Below are 22,744 nucleotides of genomic sequence, written 5' to 3'. Positions count from 1 at the left end.
TCAGCTTCTTCTGTCCAAATGGAGCCCTGTGATATGATATCCTAGCGACAATGGTCTTTGCTTCCTATTCTAAATGGCTGGGTGATAGCATGCAATTGCTAAGTTGTTTCTATAATTTTGGAACAGTGACTTTGAGGAGTGTATCATTGTGTTTGTAGATCAAGTCTGTTATTGAGATAGCATAGCTACATCCATTCCAAACATATTTATTAAATCTTTATCCTTTGCATGAAACTTTAATAGATCTTGTCCTCAAGGTGCTTAGAGTGTAATAGGGAGATAATACATGTATACAGGTGAATCGGATGGGTAGTGAAGGTATCTGTACCATAAAGGAGGCATGTAGATTCACTCCTGATAAGCCCAGGTCCCAGGATAAGAGTATAAATGAAGGCCTGCATGCCATATGTTTGAGTACTTAAAAATTTTGAATCAAGCTAACAAGCCATTAAATAAAATTTGTTTTTTCTATTTGATACATATACTTTTATAATGACAAAATTGAAAAATATATGTAAAGTAACAATTGATACTAAATAACATGGATAGTGCTAATTCAGAATTAATTGTATTTTTTGCCAAACACCATGGATGGCACTAGCAGCTGCCAGGCTGTAGCAGGAAGAAGCTGGGAAGAAGTCTTTCTTTCTCTTTTAAAGGCTCTGTGCCCTTCCAATGGCTGTGAAAATCCATAGGATACACATGCACATTCTCTCCTTTCCTGTTTATTGTGGGCTGTAGGTGGGGAGGCCATGTTGCTTGCCACCTGACTGCCCTCCCCTCCTTCTAGTGTGAGGTTCAGTGGCTGTGAGGTTTCTTATTATTTCTCCCAGTCCAAGACAGGCAGCCTCTATCCACAAGGGGCCCCAAGTTTCCTGCCCCTACTAGCATCATACTTTTATTTTTATTTTTATGTTTCAGATGTACAAAGCAGTGTAATAATTAGACATTTACACCCCTCCCCAAGCTACTACCCCTCTGACATCGTATATGGCTGTTACAATACCGTTGACTATCTTCCTTCCTATACTCCACCTCCTGTGACCATATATACATATACATACACTTATAATTGACATACAATATTGTTCTACTTCAGCTTCAGTTGTACAGCGCAAGTGGTCAGGCATCTACACTGTCTATGGAGTGATCCCCTTGATAAGTCCAGTGCCCATCTGGCACCTACATAATCTTTACAGCATTGTTGATTATGTTCCCCATACTATATTTCATATCCTCATGACTATATTGTATCTACTAATTTGCACTTTGTAATCCCTTCACCTTCTCCCCCATTCCCTCCCCGCCATCTAGCAACCAACAGTTTTTTTATATCTCTGAGTCTATTTCTGTTTTGTTTGTTTGTTTATTCTGTTCTTTAGATTCCACATTTAAGTGAAATCATATGGTATTTGTCTTTCTCAGTCTGACATTTCACTTAGCATAATATTCTCAAGGTCCATTCATGTTGTTGCAAATAGTAAGATTTCTTTCTTGTTTATGGCCGAGTAATCTCCATTATATAAATGTACCACATCACACTTTTAAGTTTCTCAAAGGAACCTGAGGCTGGAGGGCCGGGAAGCTCTCCTCAGAGTTCCTTGTTGAAGGTGGCATAGCTCTCCTCAGAGTTCCTGTTGACTTTCCCCAAGACTGCTCCCCCTTTCTTCCCACCAAGGCTCTATCCTGTACCTCACAGGGCCCTTTGTCCACACTCCTGCAAATGGCGATTTCATGGCCACCCCCTTGTTCCCACATGCCCGAATACCATTAGAGGAGCCCACATCTGGAAGACAGGACCCCTGCAGGAAGACAGACCCAGGGAAGAGAGTTACATCGGCCATTGAAGTGGGTACAGGGCCATTTCCACAGGGAATGGGAGGCTCTAATCCCCAAACTGTCACCTAGAAGGTGACACACATCCTAGGTGGGCATGTTCATTTGGCCTCGTATGAAGAGGGGCACAGCTGGAGAAGGGTCAACCAAGATCCCTGCAAGGGTCCCTCTCACTAGGGTCTAAGAGCAATATGGATCTATAGATATGTTATGGGAATTCAGAAGAGTGAAAGATTATGTTTAGCAGAGAATCAAGACATTTTTGTAGAACTTGTATTTGAATTAGGTCTTGAGGGTGGGGTATGATTTTGTCAGGGTCATTGGGGAAGGCATTATGATCTGAATATGCTCTCACTGTGAGTCAAATCACAGACAGGAAATTGTGGCGTGTTTATAGAAAACTGTTTCAGCTAGTAACAGGAAATGATATTTGGCAGAAAAAGTTGGAAAGGTAGTTTGGAGCGGGAGTATGGAAGGGTTTAACAGCCTACTGTGGAGCTTGGGCTTTATCCTGTAGACAGGAGTAGCCTCTCCACCAGATGTCTGCATGTATCCCCATGTTTATCTCCTTTAACTCTGTGGGACTACCCAGTGCATTTCAATGGACTTCAATTTCTGTTGCAAATTAATTAGCTTTGTGACATAGACAAGTTATTTAGCATCTCAATTCTTTTAACTTCTTTTATCTTTCTAACAAGCCTACTGAAATTGAGTTTTTGGATATTCTTGGAGATAATCTTTTGAAAACTAATTAGGATTTCATAGTTATGATTATTTTTCATTAATGCTATTCATATTTAAAATATTACTTTAGCAGTGATATTTTCACTGCTAAATGAGTTATTATAATTCATATTAGCCTGATTTATTTTCTTTAGTTATTTGTGAGTCTTAACTGTATTGGAAATTCATACTTTTTTACTCTTGCTTTTTCTTTCTCTCTAGGTCGCGGGACAGCCATTGAGCCCCTCATCCCAGCAGTCTCAGCAGGGGCTCAGCCCCACCCATATACCAGGCAGTTCTTCCACACAAGGCCAGGCTCTCCAGCAACAGCAGAGTTCCTCTGTGCAGCACACATACCTACCCAATGCTTGGAATTCCTTCCGTGGCTATTGTAAGTACAAAACAAGGGAATAATGCGGTAAGTCATGGATGGGAGGACCTGCAGCTATGGGTCATAATGTCATCAGCTTTGTAATAGATTTTCTGGATTAAACTATCATTGGCCATTTTCTTCACGCTGTAGTGCATGTACTTGAATAAGTTTCAGGACAGAATTCAAGACACCGTTCTGATATGAGAGCCACCCATTTCAGAAACATTAGGAATATTACTGGAGGAAGTGTAGGCAGGTGGTTTAAATAGTGTAATAGATGGGTGTAGGATATGTTGATGACTTTGCTTTATCTCTTCCACCAATATTCACTGAATGCCTGTATATCAATCACTGTGCTAGACCCTGAGTATACAAAAGATTAATATAAACTTTTACATCAATAACCATGCAATAATAATGTTAGCTAGCTTTCATGAAGCTCTTACTATGTACCAGGAATGATTCTAAACCATGTATGTATCACATTCAGTTTTCATAACAACCTATAAGTACAGTTGTTATTTGTATTTTGCAGATAAAGTAATTTAGACACAGAGTAGCTTGTCTAGGAACATAGCTTGTAACCCAAGCAGTCTGGCTCCAGAGCTTATATTCTTAACACCCCAACTGGGCTGCTCAAAGAGATCACTAGCTAGAAAAGAGAGATATATGAGTAGTAGCTTTCAAAACCCTGAGAGTAGTGTTAAAGAAGCAGTAAAAGGCTGGCTGCGAAAGGTCAGAATAGGTAACAATCTTGATGGGCACAACAGCCTTGGGTATGAACTGGAAAGTATGAGACCTTTATGACTGAAGATGTGGAAGGAACAGGAATAGAGCTGGTAAAGACCTCAACAGTAGGAACTAGGAGGAACAGGGGCTGAGACGGTAGGTAGAAGGCCAGTGTTGCTCTTTCTCTAGTATTGATTTCCTTTTTTGAGTCCGTCTCTGTTGTGATTGATCTCTGGCTATGTTATGTAGATTTGGTATGGAGTCAGGGTCCAACTCTACCATTTAATTATTTTTACAATCTAGTCTCTTAAATATTAGTGGGCACAGTGAGAGCTGAGTCTAATTTATATTCATAGTAAATACCGGTAGAATCCTAGTAAACAGACTGACATTTATAGTTTAATTCCTGTGAAAGAAATATGGAATAATGCAGATAGTCATGCTGATAATAGTATAATTAGCATTCCAACCTGAAGAAACTCTTCTATAACTGAAATTTTTTATTATGGAAAAAATTTACTCAAAAAATAGAATAATATAATGAATGCCCTATACCCATTATCCAGCTTCAACAGTTATTAACCCATGGTCAGTCTTGTCTGTTCTGTACCTGCCCCCTGTCATTCTCTCCTGCTTCTCCAACTATGTAGTAATCCTTATCATTTCATCCATAAGCGTTTTAATATGTATCTTTAAAACCAAAGGAATATGTGTATTTTTTAAAAACATAACTCCAGTACCATTATCACACCTAAAAATAAATAATAGTAATTCTTTAATATCAACAAATACCTAGTAAGTGCGCATATTTCTGTGATTGTCTCATACATTTTTTTAATAGTTGATTTGTTCAAATTGGTTTCCGAATAAGGCCAAACAATGCAATGGGTTATGTCTTTGAGTTCCTTTTAATATATTTGTTCTCTCTCTTTTAAGTTGCAATTTATGTGTTGAAGAAACTGGGTAATTTGTGCAATAGAGTTTCCCACATTGTGGATTTAACAGTTGGCATCCCTATATTATCATTTAAGACGCTTTCTTCTGTCCCTTTTATTTCCTGTAGGTTGGCAATTAGATCTAGAGACTTGATCAGAATCAGGTTCACTTTTTCCCCAGAAATTTCACAGCTGGTGGTGTGTGTACTTCTATCAGGAGGCATATAATATTTGGTTGTCTTATTTTCCTTTGTTCCACTATTTCATTAGGGATTGCAAAGTTGTCAGATTCTGACACTATCAGTCTTTTTTCAGTAATTAGCTAGAAAACGTCTATAAAGGAAAACATTTTACCTCAATAACCATCTTACTCTGAGGTCCAGTTTGTACAGGAACGGACAGGATAAATGCTTTAAGTAGCCAGCCCATCTCCTTTTTTTAACCAGTTTTCCAAAATCATGAGTTGTTTTCTGATATTACCCAAGGTGACCAATGAGGCTTATGTGTGTGTATCTTAGTTACGTTATATACTCATGAATTTCAACACATTTGAGTGTTTCAGACCATTGTAGTTGTTCATCCTTATTGATGCTCAGGTTATCCCATCTTTGTCTAATGGGAGTGTCTTCAGATTGGCTCCTATATCTTTTCTACACGACTTTGTGGTCTTTTATAATAGCATCTTGCATGCTGATGTGACATCATGTTCTAGGCTCATCTTATACATTTTCTGTCCCAAATCTGGAATCAGCCATTTTCCCAAGAAGCTCTGGTCTCTTTTTATAGAAAATATTGTCTAGAGACTGTCAACTGTGTTCTAGGGTGAACTTTGTTTTTGATTTGCCTTAATAACACTGGTGGCAAGATAAAATTCAAGCTGGATTAATTTGTGATTACTAGGCAATAGTGGATACACTCTGCCATTAATTCAAATGTGAATATAAAAGATAAAAATATTAAGCTAACAGGTAAGTTTTTGTAACTTATTTCAAGGTTTTAAAAATTGTTGAATATTTGTCTTTTGTGCATGTTCAGAAGCCATATTTGAGAGAGATACATTGATTATTTTTGATATTTGGTAACTCTACTAATCTCATGTGATCAATTCTTACCAGAGATGCTTTTACTATATCAAGAAATCACATCATAGTAAGACTCTCACAGCAAGCAAATCCATGACTGTGTCTCAGTGGGAAACATGGTCACTGGTTAGGTGTTTGTTTCTACCACTTCTATTAAAATCTGAGACCAATGAACTATGGATATTTCCTGTTTTTCAGCATCTGAGATTCAAATGATGACACTTCCCCCTGGTCAGTTTGTGATTACAGATAGTGGTGTGGCAACTCCTGTCACCACTGGCCAAGTGAAGGCAGTTACTCCGGTAAGCTGTGTTGCTTGTGAGGGTTTTCTTATCCATCCTACTGCTCCCATCTCCCCTTCCCCTGTCTTGTATGCCCCAACTTTCAATATCTGAGTTAGAAGTACCTTCTCTGTGTTCCATAACACCTTGTGGTGTTATATTATGACCCTTATCACAGTTTATTTTAATTATTGGTTTACTGTCTTTCTTTTCCCAGAAGATGATGAATTCCTTGAAAGCTGAGTTTTGGTCTTTATCTCTTTATTCCCAATGCCTTGCACAGGAGGCTGGGCTATCCCATTAATAACTATAATGAACCTCCTAGATCCATATACATATAGATTAATAATTGATCACCTTTTATATGGGATGTATATGAATCTTTATTACTATTGGTTATCAATTGGGTTAGGGGAGAATAATATAATGAATCTATTATGGAGCTCTTTTAAACTATTTTAAACAATTTGCCCATCCCAAGGTGAAAAACATTACCATAAATTATCTTGTTATGTTAGGGGAGAATAATATAATGAATCTATTATGGAGCTCTTAAACTATTTTAAACAATTCACCTATCCCAAGGTGAAAAACATTACCATAAATTATCTTGTTATGTTTAGGTTAGGCAGTTCAATGTTGATTGTATCTGCTACCTCTGTTTTTATCTTCACTGGTTTATTCTAGCCCGCCTCTAAATTCTTAGAAGATAGAGTATGTAAGTTTAAATTAAGAAAACTGCTCTTAAGTGAAAAGGAATATTGGGATGTCCCCAGGAGAAGACTATTTCCCAAGAGGACGCAAAGAGTAGCAGGGTAGTCTAGTGCCCTTAAAAACCTGATTTTTTTTTATTTAAAGCATACTGAGAGCTCACCCATTTTTCAGCACACAAACTCACATTAACTAGACTTAGGAGATACGTATAAATCCAGAGTAACACTGTTGTCGATGAAAACAGTAACTAATGTAAAATGGGATAGTCCTATTGACATGATCAGTGAAATTTTTGCTCCCTGTGGGACCCACTGACTACCTTTTTTTGGCCAGGAACTTATTTGGTAACCTGTTTATAATCAAGGATGTTCCCCTCCCCCTGCCATAATAGACATACACACAAATTTAATGTACATTTTCAGGGGTGCATAGATTCTTGGAAGCTCACCTATGGACCTCCTAGGGGCTCCATGGACCCTAGGTTGAGAACCATCTCCCTCCTGCTAAAGAAAGACCCATATGGGAAACCAAATCATAATCAGAGAGTTGCTTGATGAATGTGGACTCATAATATATGGCCCTAGGTAAATCAAATGGGTATTTGGCTATAGCTTTTTTCTAGACAGTGCTTGAAAAGGCCAATGCCTGAGTTTTCGCAGCCTGTATAACTGACCGATCCCCCTTCTGCCCAACACATTCTTTCTTTAAAATGTTAGCGTAAAGATGTAGTTTGCTGCAGGTCGATGAAGAAATTTTCATGATCAGAGGGAAAATGAGGGAAAATAAAGACAATGTATATATCTTTTCATAAAGCTAAATTTATTCAATGTAAGAGACTTTATTCTAAGAATGTGTTCTTCCTGTGCTTTTGAGTGTTAAAATGTATCTCATTTGACAGTAGCATTTAAAAAATGATTTTGCTTGGCAAAATAAAACTTGGGACCATTTATTATTACTTTTAATTTTGCTGGTCTTAGGAATTATGCAGTTTGGGAATGATTGATTTTGACTACCTGTCTTGGGGGCCATTCTGTCTCTTTAATGAGACTTAAAAATATCTCTTCATTGATCCATTTTATATTAATATTAAAATTGAATTGAAAGATAGCAATCTTATTTTACGAATTTCTAAATTCTTAGGAGCAGTACAGTAGCACATGTTTCATTTGCCATGCAGGTTACCATCATGATGCAAATTTCTGTACCTGAAGTTCTTCACTATATCTTTAAGTAGAACAACTAATGTGCTCCCTTAAATTACCTTTGTAGTCAATCACTGTGGCTGATCCAGCCTCTCTAAAACACTTAGCTAAAACATCTCCCATAGGAGCCTATTTTGGTTTCCCTTTGTAACATCTCTTTGCAAATCCCTCCTTCTGTCCCGTTTCCCTGCCCCCCATTAGGCCTCAGATTTCTAAATATCCTTTTCTTTCTGCTCTAGGGTCATTATGTGTTATCAGAAAGTCAACCAGAATTGGAGGACAAGCAAGCTTCTACCCTCTCTGCGGGAGTCCAGGTTCAGTCAACTGCGCACAGTGACTTGGACCCCCAGACCACCAGCCAACAGCAGCCTACACAGTACATCATTACAACCACCACCAATGGGAATGGAAGCAGTGAAGTGCATATCACTAAATCTTAACTGCCATCGTTGAGCTAGAATCAAGCAGTCACATAATGTCTTTTCTCATTCATAAATCGGAAAGCTTCTGACACTGAGAACTCTTTTTTAAGATTTATCTTTCACTCAAGAGTTTGAAGGCCACAGCTTTGACACTCATACATACACTGGGGCTTGTTTTATCAAGGTCATCTTTACTAAATTTACTCTGGAACATAGGAGTTTCTGCCACAGAATGGAGATCTTTAAGGAGAAAGTAGATTTCAAGATGGAGAAACTTTTCCTTGCTCTTGAATTGGTTTTTTAACACATTGATAAGCCTTACTTTTCCTTTGTGGAAATATTAAGTGATGTATTGTGTTTGTACCAAAGGTGGAGAAAAGATGTGCCAAGTTCACGGCCACTGGACTTCATTCCAAGGTGTGGCACCAAAGGAGAAGGGGCATTTTATGGCCGTGTGTTAGAACTGCTTCATCTTGTGAGTTTGCTGTAATTTAACAAGGGGAGCCTATTGATTATGAAAATAACCATGATGAAACAAAGGATTGATAGTGATGGTCTGAAGGAAAATTTATCATCTAAATTTTTCTTATTGCTGATTTAAAAAACAAAACAAAAAACCTTGCCCTTTTTTTGGAAGACCATTGTTAGGCTACTGGTAGTATTTTCCACAGATGCAGGCCCTCAGTGGACTTGGCCAGATGCCATGTTTTGATAGATCTTACTTTATTATTCCACAGCAGTGGATTCCCTGTAAGATAACAGGTTTCTTGATGTCAGCACAATTTAAACTCCTACATTAAAGCTTTGCCTCCCATTCTCTGGTGTGGTTGTGTAATAAGAGGTAGATATTGGAGATATCGGTACTAAGTAAAATTACTAAGACAATTATATGTATATATAAAGTAAAAAGCACTGAAAACTTGTCCTGCCTCGCAGGATCCATTTACCATTCACTGGTAAAGGATGAATTCCTTGCTCTTACCAGGTGTACATTCAACACTTGCTCTTAGCATTCAGTGTATTATAGAATTTCTAATGCTGTCTTAAAATGAACATTCTTTAAGGTTGGATTGAAAGGTGGCCCTCTTTATTTCTTACCACTTTTAACTTAAACAGATTAAAGCTCATCTGGACCTTTTGGTATGACCAACTTCACACATAGGGGAAAAATAAGAACGTAGAGACCATTTATAATATGTTAGGGTAATTATAAGGAATCTGGAAGAAACCCAATTTTTATGACTATTACACTGTTAGTAGGGAGAGGGAAAAAATCAACCTCAATGATAGTTTTGCTAAAATGTGTTCCTCTTTGTTAGCAGTGAATTCAATGAGGGAAAACATTTCCCTCCTTTTTACTGTACATTCCAATTGTACACATAAAACATTGCAGAGATCAATATGTATTTTAACAACTTTTTGTGGCATACTAACACATTTTTAGAATAATTATTGCATGGCAGAATTTATCACTCCAGAACAAAAAGACCTAACTTCAATTTCAAATGAAGTTAACTAATTTATTTTATTTACATTTCTGGGTTGAAACTGGTTATATAAATTAGAAGTATAGTAGCTTCTTTATGGTAAAAATACTTTCCTAAAAAGTAAACAATTCTATTGAAATAACTTTATTAATATGTAGATTTTGCACTTTATTTTTTGAGACCTCATTAATTTAGTTATCCCTGAAAATTTGGGCACTAAGAGAACTTGAGAAATTTACTTGGTAAAGGTGTAAAACTGGAAATGGACTCTTTATCTTTGGTAACAAAGAGATAATGTCAATATTTTTAATAGAAAATATTGACCCTATATTACAAAATAGAGACTCTGGGTCCCAAAATCCCACAATGTAATGATTGTAAATATCCTAGGGTCCAGTGTAGAAAGACTTGCTAGGTGAAGAATACTAGACTTTCCCAAAGGTCCAGTTTGTTTCTATACCTTGAATTTGATTCTGTTGTATCCTTTTTAATTTGAACCAGCAAGGTATCTCCCTTCCCCTCAGGAATAACTTGTTGCTTAAAATAAAAACCTATCACTGAATGGAATGTTCATTTTATGCCAGTTATTTCAAGTTTTAAAATACACCGAAGAAAATGTGGAAGGACCTCTTTGTCTCTTTCCCATCTATGTTTGTTTTTCCTTTCTTTCTTCTTTGTTTTGGTCCTTATGTGGAATAAGTAAAGACTCTAAAACTAATTTGTATATTATCAACCAAAAATGCAGGCGGCAGTCAAGCCAAACAACACTGCTTTGAGATCAGGTATTTTGTACATTCATCCAAGGTAATAGATTTTCAAAAGGACTTGGATTTGAAGAGATGGCAGATTACAAGCCCTCTGAAGACCCAATTTGGAAAAAAAATGTTTGTAGCCAACATTTATATTGTTTCCTTTCTTAAGATACATTGACACTGTAGACTTCAATCAGTGCAGTGTGAAAATTTTGGAGTTACATATAGATTTTACATTTTTATTGTTTGATTTGTGCCCACATAATAGACATTTCATCATGTAAAATTCCTATTACTCTGGGAAAACCTGTTATTTTGATCTTCTTGAATTGTTTTCTGATTTCAAATTATCCTTTCAAAAACTCTTATGATATCTAGGGCTAAAAAGCACTTCATGAGACGCTAAAGCTGACCCATGGGTTGAAAATGTTGACCCTGTCCTGTTATTTAAATGTGAACATTTATTGTACATTCAGTGAGTTATAGTGTTAATAGTCTTGTGCTACTCAGCAGGTGTAAAAATTAATAAATATTTTTTTTAATAAACGTCTTCCTTGTTAGTATGTGTGAAGCTACTACAAGATCCACTGAAATTAACTTTTTTCTTTTCGCTATTACAATTTACAGTGTTTTGACTCTGATTCACTCTGTTCTGGTCAGAGACTCCAGGTAAGGGAATTTATGGATGACAACTGTGGAATGATGTTCATTCCCCTGCTCTTTCACTCAGTGGTTTTTATAATAATTCGAGAACCTCCCAGTGCTCTAAGAGGAACTAAGGGCAAGTATGCAGCCAGCGGGGGAGCAGATATGGGCCTTTATTTAGAAAGCACTGTTTTCCAAATAGGAAGGAACATTTTTGGGGCCCTCCAGTTTCTTTGACATAGTTCCATCCAATTAAGAGAACTGAGGATGATCTCTGCACTACTGCTGGGAGTAGCTGTGGAGTCTGAGGCCATACTAAATAACCAGTGAATAAGAAGAAAGGGACCTAGATTCTTAAAAAGAGGAACGTTATTCAGTTTAAAATGTATTTCTTTGATGTGTGTACTTTCTTCAGACATCTAGTCCAGCGACAGAAGGGATAAATAGGGACATACCGGAGGGCATAAGCTTGGGTCCGCTTTCTCCTAAATGAAACTCGAGAAACCAATGTTTCCTCAACTGTAAAATGGGAACTAATAGTGCATAGTACAAAAACAGTATGTACAACTGTAGTACAAAGACAGTGAATAGAAAGTGCTTTAGAATAGTGCCTGGAGCAAGGTATGCTCTCGGCAAACGTTAACAAATAAAATTGCATTCAGTCACATGGGTTCTAGCGCCTCAATTCGCGGGCAGGTAACATCTACCGACAACGTCTCTGCCCCCCGGAAGCTTCTAAACCAGGTAAAATCATCAATCCGACTACTAACTGCGTCCCCAGACCCCCGCGCAAGCTCGCGCCACCCTATGCCCCACCCCATGTCACCTAGTGCCACTCGGACTCGGGTACCCTCATGGCCCCGCCCTGCGCCGCGCTGCTCCGGCCCCGCCTTGCGAAGCCCCGCCCTGGCACCCTCCAGGCCCCGCCCGTCTCAACCCCGCCCCTTCCGCCGCCCAAGCCCGGAGCGTGCACGCACCCAGACGCCTTGCGGGAGCGAGCGCGTCCGGTATACCGTGTGTCGGGAAGCGCAGCAGCCTTGGAGTCCCGCGCCTTCTGCTGAGGTCAGGGCGGGCCCTGGGTGGCCGAAGGGTTAAGTTGTTTCCGGGGAGCGGATGCGGGGAGCGGCTGGATCTCCGAGGGTCGCTGCTCCTGTGGGCATGGGGCAGAGGAGCGGGCTTGCTGGGAGACTCAAGTGGGTGGGGGTTAGGGTTAGGTACCGTGTGGGGGAGGGGCCGTGGGCTCTGAGGTGCAGTTTGGAGGGGCGGGACCCGGGACTTGGGTTAGGGCGGGTTTGACTAGGGTAGGGTTTGCTGCAGGGGCTACGGATTTGGAGCTGGCGATTGTTCCGGAAGGACTTTAGGGTTTCAGCTTCTTTTGGGGGGAGGTTTTTAGAGGGAAGGTTAGCCCAGGTGCAGAGGAAAGGCCATTGGGAGAGGCCTTCCTGGTCTAGTAAAGAGGTCCAGATGCCACAAGACCGAAATCCTTGGCTTCTGGGGTTCCAGCCTTCTGGCAGCTGCCTGCTTTTTGTAGTATTTGGAGATCCTATTCAGAATAGTAGCAGGGCAAAGGTTGTCACTCGAATAAACGTAGCTACGCATCCACCGAATTGAAGAAACTAGTGAGCAAGTTGTGAAATAGAGGTGGTCCTCCTAAGAGTCAGGTAGAACACTAGCTTTGCAGCTATTATCCTGTTCTGTCATTTCTATTTAGAGGCCTTTATTCTAAGCATCAGGTTGCTTCCATCCTGTGGCCCAGCTGTATACCTGATTCTAGCCGTCAGCCTTATGAGATACTACCAGAAAATGTTTTAATATGTATTTTTATAAAGGTGGCCAGCAGTGTTCAGGTATTACATGAGGGAGAAAAATAACACTACATTTATATGGTTATAAATATCAGATGGACCAACTAAAAGTGGATTGACCACTACTTTACTGGCTGTCATGGTCAGGTGCTTGGAACCTCCAGAGTTTATTTGGACTAATAAATGGTACTAAAATGCTCCCTTTTCGTGATTTAAGTTGAGAATTTATATAGGAGGTATTGTGTATAGTGTTATGAACATGGGTTGGCAGTCAGGCAGACCTGAGTTTTGGTCCTGTCTCCGGGGATCGGCCAGTTACTTACCGACTTTGATCCTTGTTTTAATATCTGAGAATAGATATGATAGCCCTATTTTTGCACAATTGTAAGAATTAAATGAGATACGTGAAATAACTTAGTGTCTGAGCTTTACTACTCAATGTGGATTTTCAATGAATTTTCTTTTGTGAAAGAACAACAAAGAATTAATTGCTAAAAAAGTTAATTGTTAAAGAAATTACCGTGTTCCCCCGAAAATAAGACCTAGCCCGACCATCAGCTCTAATGTATCTTTGGAGCAAAAATTAATGTAAGACCGGATATTTATATAAGACCCAGTATTATATTATATTAAAATAAGACCCTGCAACTAAAGATTGAAAATGGCAATTGGACTTGGAGCTGAGCTGTCCCCTTCCCAACTAAATTGAAGGACAATGACTTGGAGTTGATGGGCCATGGAGAAACACACTGTTCCCCAAAATTCCCCAATAAAAATTAAAAGAAAAGAATAGATTTGAGATCGAATATTTCCTGAAAGAGCATGTGAACCAGATCCCTGGGATTTCTGCCTTTCTATCTCAAGGTATATATTTGTCTAGATTACCTGTGGAACATAAACAATGGATTCCTTGGACCATATGCTGACAGATCCCCTGGAACTGGGTCCATGTGGAGATGGCCATGGCACACGTATTATGGAGGACTGCCTCCTGGGGGGTACCAGGGTTAGTCTGCCTGAGGACCTTCTAGAAGATGTAAGTTATCGCCACCATCTTGTCCTCTCTATCAGCTTCCTCATAGCTGCTATTCTAAACCTTACTCATACTCTACAAGTTTTTAGTCTTTTGTGTTCCCTCTGTTTCATTTTCTACATTGCAGCCAGTATGATCTCTCCTTTTTTTAAAAAAATGTAGAGTCTAATATTCTGATTACGGAAGAAATTATAAGCTACATTCTGTATATTTAATAACATGTCAACATAACTTGATAATATAAGCCCTACTTTTTAACAAGATAATTTTCAGCAATTAACAACTTTTATATTTTAAGAGCAGAATTATGTATGTGTTGACATTAAAATGGTTATCCATGTTGTGAATATAAAACCCAAACATAATATCTGTGTCCATGAGGTAACTCTCTGGTCAATTAATAGTACATGCCCTGGTATCCTTTTGATCACTTTCACTGTCAGGCTGTGTAATCATCATCATTATTATAGTGGCTACCATTTGTTATGTGTAAGGCACTAGGTATGCTAAAACATCTGTTTATTTGTCTTGCTTATTTGGCCATATTTCAAACATATAGACTGGTGTAGAGTATCATAAAGAAAACATTCATCTGTGCATCACCCAGGTTTAGGAGATAATTTCATTTAGTCATATTTGGTTCTGATTTTTCAAACATTGTAGATAAAATTAAAGCCACCATTTGCCCTTATCTCATTCCTTCTTGTTGGTATATATCCTTCTTGTCCATGCTTTCTTAGCACACTCTTTCAGATAGATCTTATGTCATTCATTTAGTCAGCAAACACTTGTTTTATTAAGTACCTACTTTATGCCAGACTCTGAGATTCTGGGAATAAAGTGGTGATAGGTTTGCAGGAGAAGATGTTGGACAGTGAGCCTGAGGTGCTTTGCTACACACATGCAGACACCCCTCGTAGATGGTTGGATTTCTGAGTTATCTCCTGCTTCAACCCTTTGGGGTGACCCTCCATTGTCCTTAGGATAAAGTCACAAGTACTTAACATGTTTACAGGTCCCTTGCCCCTCTCTGTACTCTCTGCTGCTTTCCCTCTCCCTCCCTGTCCTTGTGCCAGCCACACATTGCTTGAACTCTTTGTGGATTTTTAACTTGCTTGCCTCAACATCTTTTTTCCTTTGCTTATCCCTTGCTGTCTTAAATGCCACTTCCTCTGGTCAGCATTCTCTGAAATCTTGTCTGGGGTGTGTGCTTCTCCTATGTACTTATAGGTGAACTTCTTATAAGTGTAATTGCTTATTTAATTGTTACCCCCTCCAGACAGTGTGTGTGTGTGTGTGTGTGTGTGTGTGTGTGTGTGTGTATGTACAGTACTAGTCTGTTTTAATACTTAGCACATAGAAGATATCCAGTATGTAATTGTTGAGTTGAAAATGAACTCCATCTTCCTACTTCTCTCACTTAGCAGGTGACCTCAACTCCTCAAGTTCTGTCTTCCCATGTTAACTTTTTCCTGCCGCTCATTTTGAGCTGAAATCGGATGTCTACTATCATCCCGTGTTGGCAGAAATGATTTCCAAATGGAATTCTCGCTACTGAGATTATTTGCCTCTGGATTATATTTACTGTTGTATATAAGACTGGTTTATATGTAGTCTTTACTAATTTCTATGTTTTGAGAATTGAGTGAAGATCAGTGGAATTTTAGTTTGTTTAAAAAAACTTAAAAACTTGGATGGTAGGGATGGTTGCACAACAGTGTGAGTGTACTTAGTGCCACTGGACCATACACTTAAAAATGGATAACATGGTAAATATTATGGCATGCATATTTTACCACTCACAAAAAACTGAAAAATCTGTTTTTGTCTTGTTTACTTGCCTTCTCTTCCTAATTCTTCTAGCCGGAGATATTCTTTGATGTGGTCAGCCTCTCTACATGGGAAGAAGTACTGAGTGACTCTCAACGGGAACACCTCCAGCAGTTTCTGCCTCACTTTCCTGAAGACAGTCTTGAGCAGCAAAATCAGCTCATCCTGGCCCTGTTCAGTGGGGAGAACTTTCGCTTTGGAAACCCTCTGCACATTGCCCAGAAGCTTTTCCGAGGTGTGTAGCCCAGCATACTTGATTTGAGAGGGGTGGAAGGTGAATACTACTTTCTTCGTTTTATTTTACTTATTTTTACGTACAGATACTGACTCAGTAGAGAGTGGTTTTGTGCAACACTTTGCTGTCTTGATCATTCTTTTTTTTAATGAAATTTTTTACTTTACATAAGAAACATAAATTATAAGTGTATTGCTCATTGATTTATTGTAATATGAACTCAACTGCATAACCACCACCCAGATCAAGAAATAAAACATTATTAGCGTCCCAGAGGAACCTTTTATGACTAGTCTTTCAAAATTTTTAAAAACAGCTTATCATTGCTGTATCATGTATCTGTGTGTGTGATACACACATACTTTTCTGCAGAAAAATGACACTTTACCGCCAAGCACTTGAGAATGTATCTCTCTCTCTATTTTTTTGGTTGAGAGAAATTTCACATTAGCTCCAAATTGTCAGGTATATTTGGGGTCAAAATCTTTTTTTTTAAATTAATATATATTTTTTTCAGTTACAGTTGACTTTCAATATTATTTTATATTTGTTTCAGGTGGACAGCATAGTGGTTAGACATTTATATAATTTATGCAGTGATCCCCCCAATTAGTTTAGTACTCACCTGACACTGTACATAGTTGTCGCAACATTATTGACCATATTCTCTATGCTGTGCTTTATATCCTCGACTATTTTGTAACCACCAATTTGTATTTTTTAAATCCCTTTTTACCTTTTTCACCCAGCTCCTCAACCCCCCTCCCTTCTGGCCACCATCAGTTCTCTGTACCTATGAGTCTGTTTCTGTTTTGTTTGTTGGCTTATTTTGTTCTTTAGATTCCACATATAAATGAGATCATATAGTACTTGTCTTTGTCTGTTGGACTTATTTCACTGAGCATAATACCCTTGAGGTCCATCCATGTTGTCGCACATACTAAGATTTCATTCTTTTTTTAATGGCCGAGTAATAATATCCATTGTGTGTGTGTGTGTGTGTGTATACACACACACACACATACATACACACACACACAATACTTTTTTATCTAGTTGTCTGTTGATGGGCACTTAGGTTGCTTCCATATTAGCTATTGTAAATAGTGCTGCAGTGAACATAGGGGTGATATATTTTTTTGAATTAGTGTTTTGGATCTCTTTGGATAAATATCCAGAAGTGGAATTGCAGCATCATACGGTAGTTTCGCTTTTTTTTTTTTTAATTTTTTAAGGGACTTCCAAACTGTTTTCTATAGTGCCCACACCAGTTTGCAATTCCACCAACAGTGCACAAGGTTTCCCTTTTCTCCACATGCTCGCCAACACTTATTTGTTGATTTACTGGTGATAGCCATTCTGACAGGAATGAGGTGATATCTCATTGTGGTTTTAATTTGCATTTCTCTGATGATTAGTGACGTTGAACATCTTTTCATGTGTCTATTGGCCATGTGTATTTCCTCTTTGGAGAAATGTCTATTCAGGTCCTCTGCCTATTTGTTAATTGGATTGTTTCTTTTTTTGGTGTTGAGTTGTATGAGTTTTTTATAAGTTTTGGATATTAACCCCTTATCAGATGTATCATTGGCGAATATCTTCTCTCATTCAGTATGTCGTCTTTTCGTTTTGTTGATGATTTCCTTTGCTGTGCAAAATCTTTTTAGTTTGATGTGCTCCCATTTATTTTTTCTTTTGTTTTCCTTGCCCAAGGAGATAGATCAGAAAAAATATCACTAAAGTCAGTGTCAGAGAGTTTACTGCTTATATTTTCTTCTAGGAGATTTATGGTTTGGGGTCTTATATTTAAGTCTTTAATCCATTTTGAGTTTATTTTAGTATATGGTGTAAGAAGGCGGTCCAGTTTCATTTTTTTGCATGTATTTGTCCAGTTTTCTCAACACCATTGATTGAATAAATTGTTGTCTTTACCCCACTATATATTCTTGCCTCCTTTGTCGTAGACTAAATGACCATGTAAGTGTGGGTGTATTTCTGGGCTCTCTCTTCTGTTCCATTGTTCAATGTGTCTGCTTTTATGCCAGTACCATGCTGTTTTGATTACTATATAGCCTTACAGTATATAGTTTGATATCGGGTACTGAGATACCTCCAATTTTGTTCTTTTTTCCTCAAGATTGCTGTGGCTATTTGGAGTTGTTGTGGTTCCATATATATTTTAAGATTATTTGTTCTAGTTCTGTGAAAAATGCCATTGGTATTTTGATAGGGATTGCATTGAATCTATAGATTGCTTTTGGGTCGTGTGGACATTTTAATGGTGTTAATTCTTCCTATCCATGTGCAGCATGTACGTATCTCTTAACAAGGACATTCTCCCACATAATCACAGTCTTATTATCACACCCAGGAAATTTTACATTGAGTAAATAATATCATAGAATATCCCATATACAAATTTTCTCAGTTCCCAAATGTCCTGTATAGTGGCGTTTTAAATCCAGGACCAATTCAAGGTTCATGCATTGTGTTTGGATCTCAACTTCCAAACACTTAACTTCCAAATCTCTTAATTTCCTGAATCTAGGGCTGTCTGCCTTTATTCCACCCTTGTCTTAGAAACAGTGACATTTTTGAAGAGCCTAGGGACACTTGAATTGTAAAAGTTTTTGTTTTCTGGGGAATTGTTGTCTTTGTTTTCTCATGATTAGATTTGAGTTAAACATTTTTTTGCCAAGAATACTATATGGGAAATGTTATTTTTCGTTCCCACCATCACCTCAGAAAGCAAATGATGTCAGTTTTTTCATTGTTGGTAATGCCATGTTTTTGGTGTCTGCCAGACCTATTGATTGTAAGGGTACCTTTTTTCCTTAATTAAGAAGCAATCTGTGGGGTGATACTTTGGGACTATGTGATAATCTTATTTCCCAAAAGCCTTTTTTTCACTCAGTGGTTTCAGCACCCATTGGTGATCCTTGCCTGAATCAGTTATTACACTGGGGATTGCAAAATAGTTTGGGGCCATTCTTAAGTCACAGTTTTCTCTCGGTCCTATAGAGAGGCGCAGAGCAAGCCTCTTCTCCTCCCCCTTCCTGGGGTGACTTTGTTTTGGCAGGAGGCCCTGAAAGGACAGTGTATCTTGTTGAGTTTTGTTAAACAGGACAGCGTGACAGCTGTAAAAGTGTGGTGAGAACAGGCTCATCATTTCAAACCTCTCATTGTTTTAAGGGTTTAAGATTAGCATTCTCTCCTCTGGTGGGATATTAGTTTAAAGAGGAGTTCCCCTCTGTGGTTGGATCCCACAAGGTTTATTTCACTGAAGCTAGGGGCCTTAGGTGGGAATAAACTGTTTCTGGTAGAACCTGCTTGGTTTTAGAGGGCTTACGTCAGGGACCTTATGTAATGTTACCACTGTCTATTTTGCTGGCGTGTTTCCCCCCAAAACAATATGATAGTCTGGTAAAGATGCCAACAAAGAGTGTCAAGGCTGGAATTTCTGCATATGTCACTCTGTCCAGTGTTGTATTTCAGTTCCAGTGTTGCTGAAGACAATTGCATTACTATAGTTATTAGGGTTTTCAGTTTTAGCTATCATTGCCTCTTTTTTTTTAATTAAAAAGTTTTTTTCATCTACAGTCAACGTATATTAGTTTCAGATGTGAACTGTCATTGCTTTTTGGTATTCTTTTGCCTTTGGTTCTTTCCTGATCCTGTTTTAAACATTCACCATTTCCTTACGTTCCAAATGCTTATCAAACTCCCTTGCCTCCTATTTCATAAAGGAAAGGATCATTTGTCATAAACTCCGGCTTCCCATATCTAGCCTTTATCCCACTTACTGAATTAATTTCCATTCTGACCTACTTTACTTGTCTCAGAGGAAGAAGGACTTTTTCTTCTGCTTAAGGTTAACCTCTGCTCTTGATCCCTTTGTCTTTTACCTCTTCTGGGACCTTGTTTCCTCAGTTAACAATTCTTTCTGTCCCATGTATTCGTTCTACTTGTATATTCACTCCACTTGCTCTTTTTCAGCCTATAGGTGTGTTCAAGAGTCTCATACTAAAATAAGTCCTTAGCCATCTGTCCCCTTTGTTGTCCTCTCATTTTCCTTTATCTCCAAACATCTGGAAGGGCGTCTGTAGCTGTCTCTTTCAGTTATTCTGCCCATCTCCTTGTGGCTATTCCCTTACTATCCTGTAGGACTGCTCTTGCTAATGCCAGCAGTGACCTCTTTTTCTTTCCCCTTCAACTTTTTAAATTTTAAATTTCACACCCACATAAAAGTTACAAAAATTTATAACAGACACCTATATAGTCTTCACCAGGTTCACCAACTATTAACATTTTGTAACATTTATTCTCTTATCATTACTGTGCTTATTATCATCATTATTTTTGCCGAACAATTTGAGAGTGTTGCAGACATAGCACCCCTAAATTTTTCGTTATTAACCTCTGAAGAACAGGAACATTCTGTTACATAACCACAAATGATCAAATTTAAAAATATAAAAAATACCGAAATTTCCTGTATTTAATTCTGTGTGTAAATATGAAATTTAACATTGACATATTGTTATCCAGTATGTAATCCATATCATTATATTTCACCAGTTGTTCCAATAAGCATTTTCCTCCTCCTACATGTCTCTTGAGTGAACATGTAATTTCCAAACTAGTAAATGCTTTTTCGTTCTCTTCTTGATCCCTGTGCATCATTTGATGCCTTGACCACTTCCTCCATCTTGGCACTTCCCCACTTTGCATCAGTGATTCTTCCCTGTCCTGAATTTCTTCCTGTGTCTTTGACATCTCCTCTCCCCCTTTCTTCGCTAATCCCTCTTCCTCTCATTGTTCCTGTCTTTCAGGTTCTCTACACTTGCTGCTTTCACTCACTGTTTCTCCACTGATGACTCTTGCCAGGGCTGCTTCTGCAGTCACCTCCACATGGCTACCAGAGTGAGCTTCTTAAAACTTCACTTTTCAGGATGTTTGCCAATTGCCTTCACTTAGAATAAAGTTCATAGACTATGAGGCTCTGTGTGACTTGGTCCCTGCCCACTTACCTAGCTTTATCTGATATTACTCTCTCCTTTTTCACTGCTCTGTAGCCCAGTGGTGGCCAGTAGAAATATCACATGAACCACAAGTTCAATTTTAAATTTTCCAGTAGCCACATTAAGAGTAGTGAAAGCAGTTAAAATAATTTCAATAATGTATTTTAATTTAATAATAATTTAAATAATATTATTTTAACTCCGTATATTCCAAGTATTATTTTAACAGAGGTGTAGTGTTTAATGGCTGTCAAAAAGTCTGAGGAAACTAAAGAATGAAGGAACATAACTTCAAAGAAGTACAGAGGCAAAGAAGTAGAATATTAGCTTAATTTCTACACATTAAACAGTATCAGTTGCATGAAAGTGTTAGCTCATTTCTTAAAGGTCAACTTTCCTGTTTCCCTATAATAGGCCGCATAACATGGTGATTAAGAGCTTGGCCTCTGGAGCTGGACTACCTGAGTTCAGACCTGATTTCCCCTTTTATTAGATGTGTGACCTTGGCAAGTAATTTACCTTCTCAATTTCTTCATCTGTAGAATGAGGACTTAGTAGTACCTTCTTAATAGGGTTGTTATGAAGATTAAATGAGTTACTATACGCAAGGCCCTTATATAGTGGCAGTTATGTGAAGTACTATACTAAGTGTTTGCTGTTGTTAGTTACCTTGGATACTATTAGAGTAGTTGGGGAAAAAAAGGAACACCTTGTGCTTTGACCCGTATTTTAGCTTTCTGATTAGCTTCTTTTTTTCCTCTCAGTCTTTCTCATCATAGCCTCCTTCTCAAATCTAATATATCCAAAATGGACCTCTTTTAGACCTCCTCATTTCAGGTGATGGTACCAATTGCTCATGTCCAGTGATTTAGGTACCATGCTCAGTTGACCTCTCCATTCCTCCCCTCCCTGCCCCAGCATCCGAAGTATCAGCAAGTCTAATCTTTCTCCCTCAAAAATGTATGTCAAGTCTCTACTCCCATGTACTTAACCACTATTTATTAATTAGCTAATGTGTGCCAGATACTTTTGAGGTTCTGGAGATACAGTAATGATCTTATGTTCTAATAGGGAAAAACAGATGATAAATAAGCAAATATTTGTTGGTATTAAGCGCTAGAAAGAATAAGAAAGGGAAAGGGACCAGACTGCTGGGGAGTAGCTGTTTTATTATACATAGGATATTTGGGGAAGTCTTCTCCATTGACATTTGAATGGAAACTTAACAAAGATAGGAAGAGCAAGCCGTGAAAATATTGGGTGTTAGTAGAAAGCATTGCAGGCAGAGGGAACTTTAAGTACAGAGGCCTTGAGAAAGTAGGGTATATGGCCTGTTCAGGAAACAGCATGGAAGCCAGGGGGATGGGATAGAGTGAGCAAATGGGAAACTAGTGGGAGATGGGGACAGGTCATGAAGGGCCTTGTAGGTTATCTTTAGGGCCTTGGCTTTTCTTGAATGGGGAGGGAAACCATCGGACCAAGCCACCATCATCTCTTACCTAGATTGCTGCTCTAGTTTTTCTTCTTTCTCTTTTGCTCCCAGGCATGTCATGCTCCAGCTTTAAACCCTTCAAATTATTTCCATTGCACTTAGGAGAAAATCGAAACTCCATGCCACGACCTAAACGTTTCTGTGTGG

The 22,744-nt window shown here is 38.4% G+C and overlaps 2 protein-coding genes across 11 annotated transcripts in view; both read left to right on the top strand.

Moving 5' to 3' along the window:
- Positions 1–11,077, top strand: part of PRDM10 (PR/SET domain 10) — a 91,353-nt gene extending 80,276 nt beyond the window's left edge. For 4 of the 5 annotated variants that reach the window (XM_033098082.1, XM_033098083.1, XM_033098080.1 and 1 more), the window contains 3 exons: positions 2,782–2,950; positions 5,877–5,980; positions 8,115–11,077. In XM_033098082.1, coding sequence (XP_032953973.1) covers positions 2,782–2,950; positions 5,877–5,980; positions 8,115–8,315 — 474 coding nt within the window. In that variant the 3' untranslated portion in view covers positions 8,316–11,077. The remainder of the gene's footprint in view (positions 1–2,781; positions 2,951–5,876; positions 5,981–8,114) is intronic. The other variant, XM_033098081.1, reaches the window with a different exon arrangement.
- Positions 11,078–12,135: 1,058 nt separating this feature from the next.
- The window catches only part of NFRKB (nuclear factor related to kappaB binding protein), a 36,874-nt gene continuing 26,265 nt past the window's right edge, over positions 12,136–22,744 (top strand). For 4 of the 6 annotated variants that reach the window (XM_033097451.1, XM_033097454.1, XM_033097449.1 and 1 more), the window contains exons 1-3: positions 12,136–12,243; positions 13,867–14,022; positions 15,883–16,084. In XM_033097451.1, coding sequence (XP_032953342.1) covers positions 13,888–14,022; positions 15,883–16,084 — 337 coding nt within the window. In that variant the 5' untranslated portion in view covers positions 12,136–12,243; positions 13,867–13,887. Of the gene's footprint in view, positions 12,244–13,850; positions 14,023–15,882; positions 16,085–22,744 lie in introns of all 6 variants that reach the window. The other 2 variants (XM_033097453.1, XM_033097450.1) reach the window with 2 other exon arrangements.

Source organism: Rhinolophus ferrumequinum, chromosome 25 (genome assembly GCF_004115265.2).
Source record: "Rhinolophus ferrumequinum isolate MPI-CBG mRhiFer1 chromosome 25, mRhiFer1_v1.p, whole genome shotgun sequence".
Classification (NCBI taxonomy): Eukaryota; Metazoa; Chordata; class Mammalia; order Chiroptera; family Rhinolophidae; genus Rhinolophus; species Rhinolophus ferrumequinum.
This window is presented reverse-complemented; position numbering and strand designations above follow the sequence as displayed.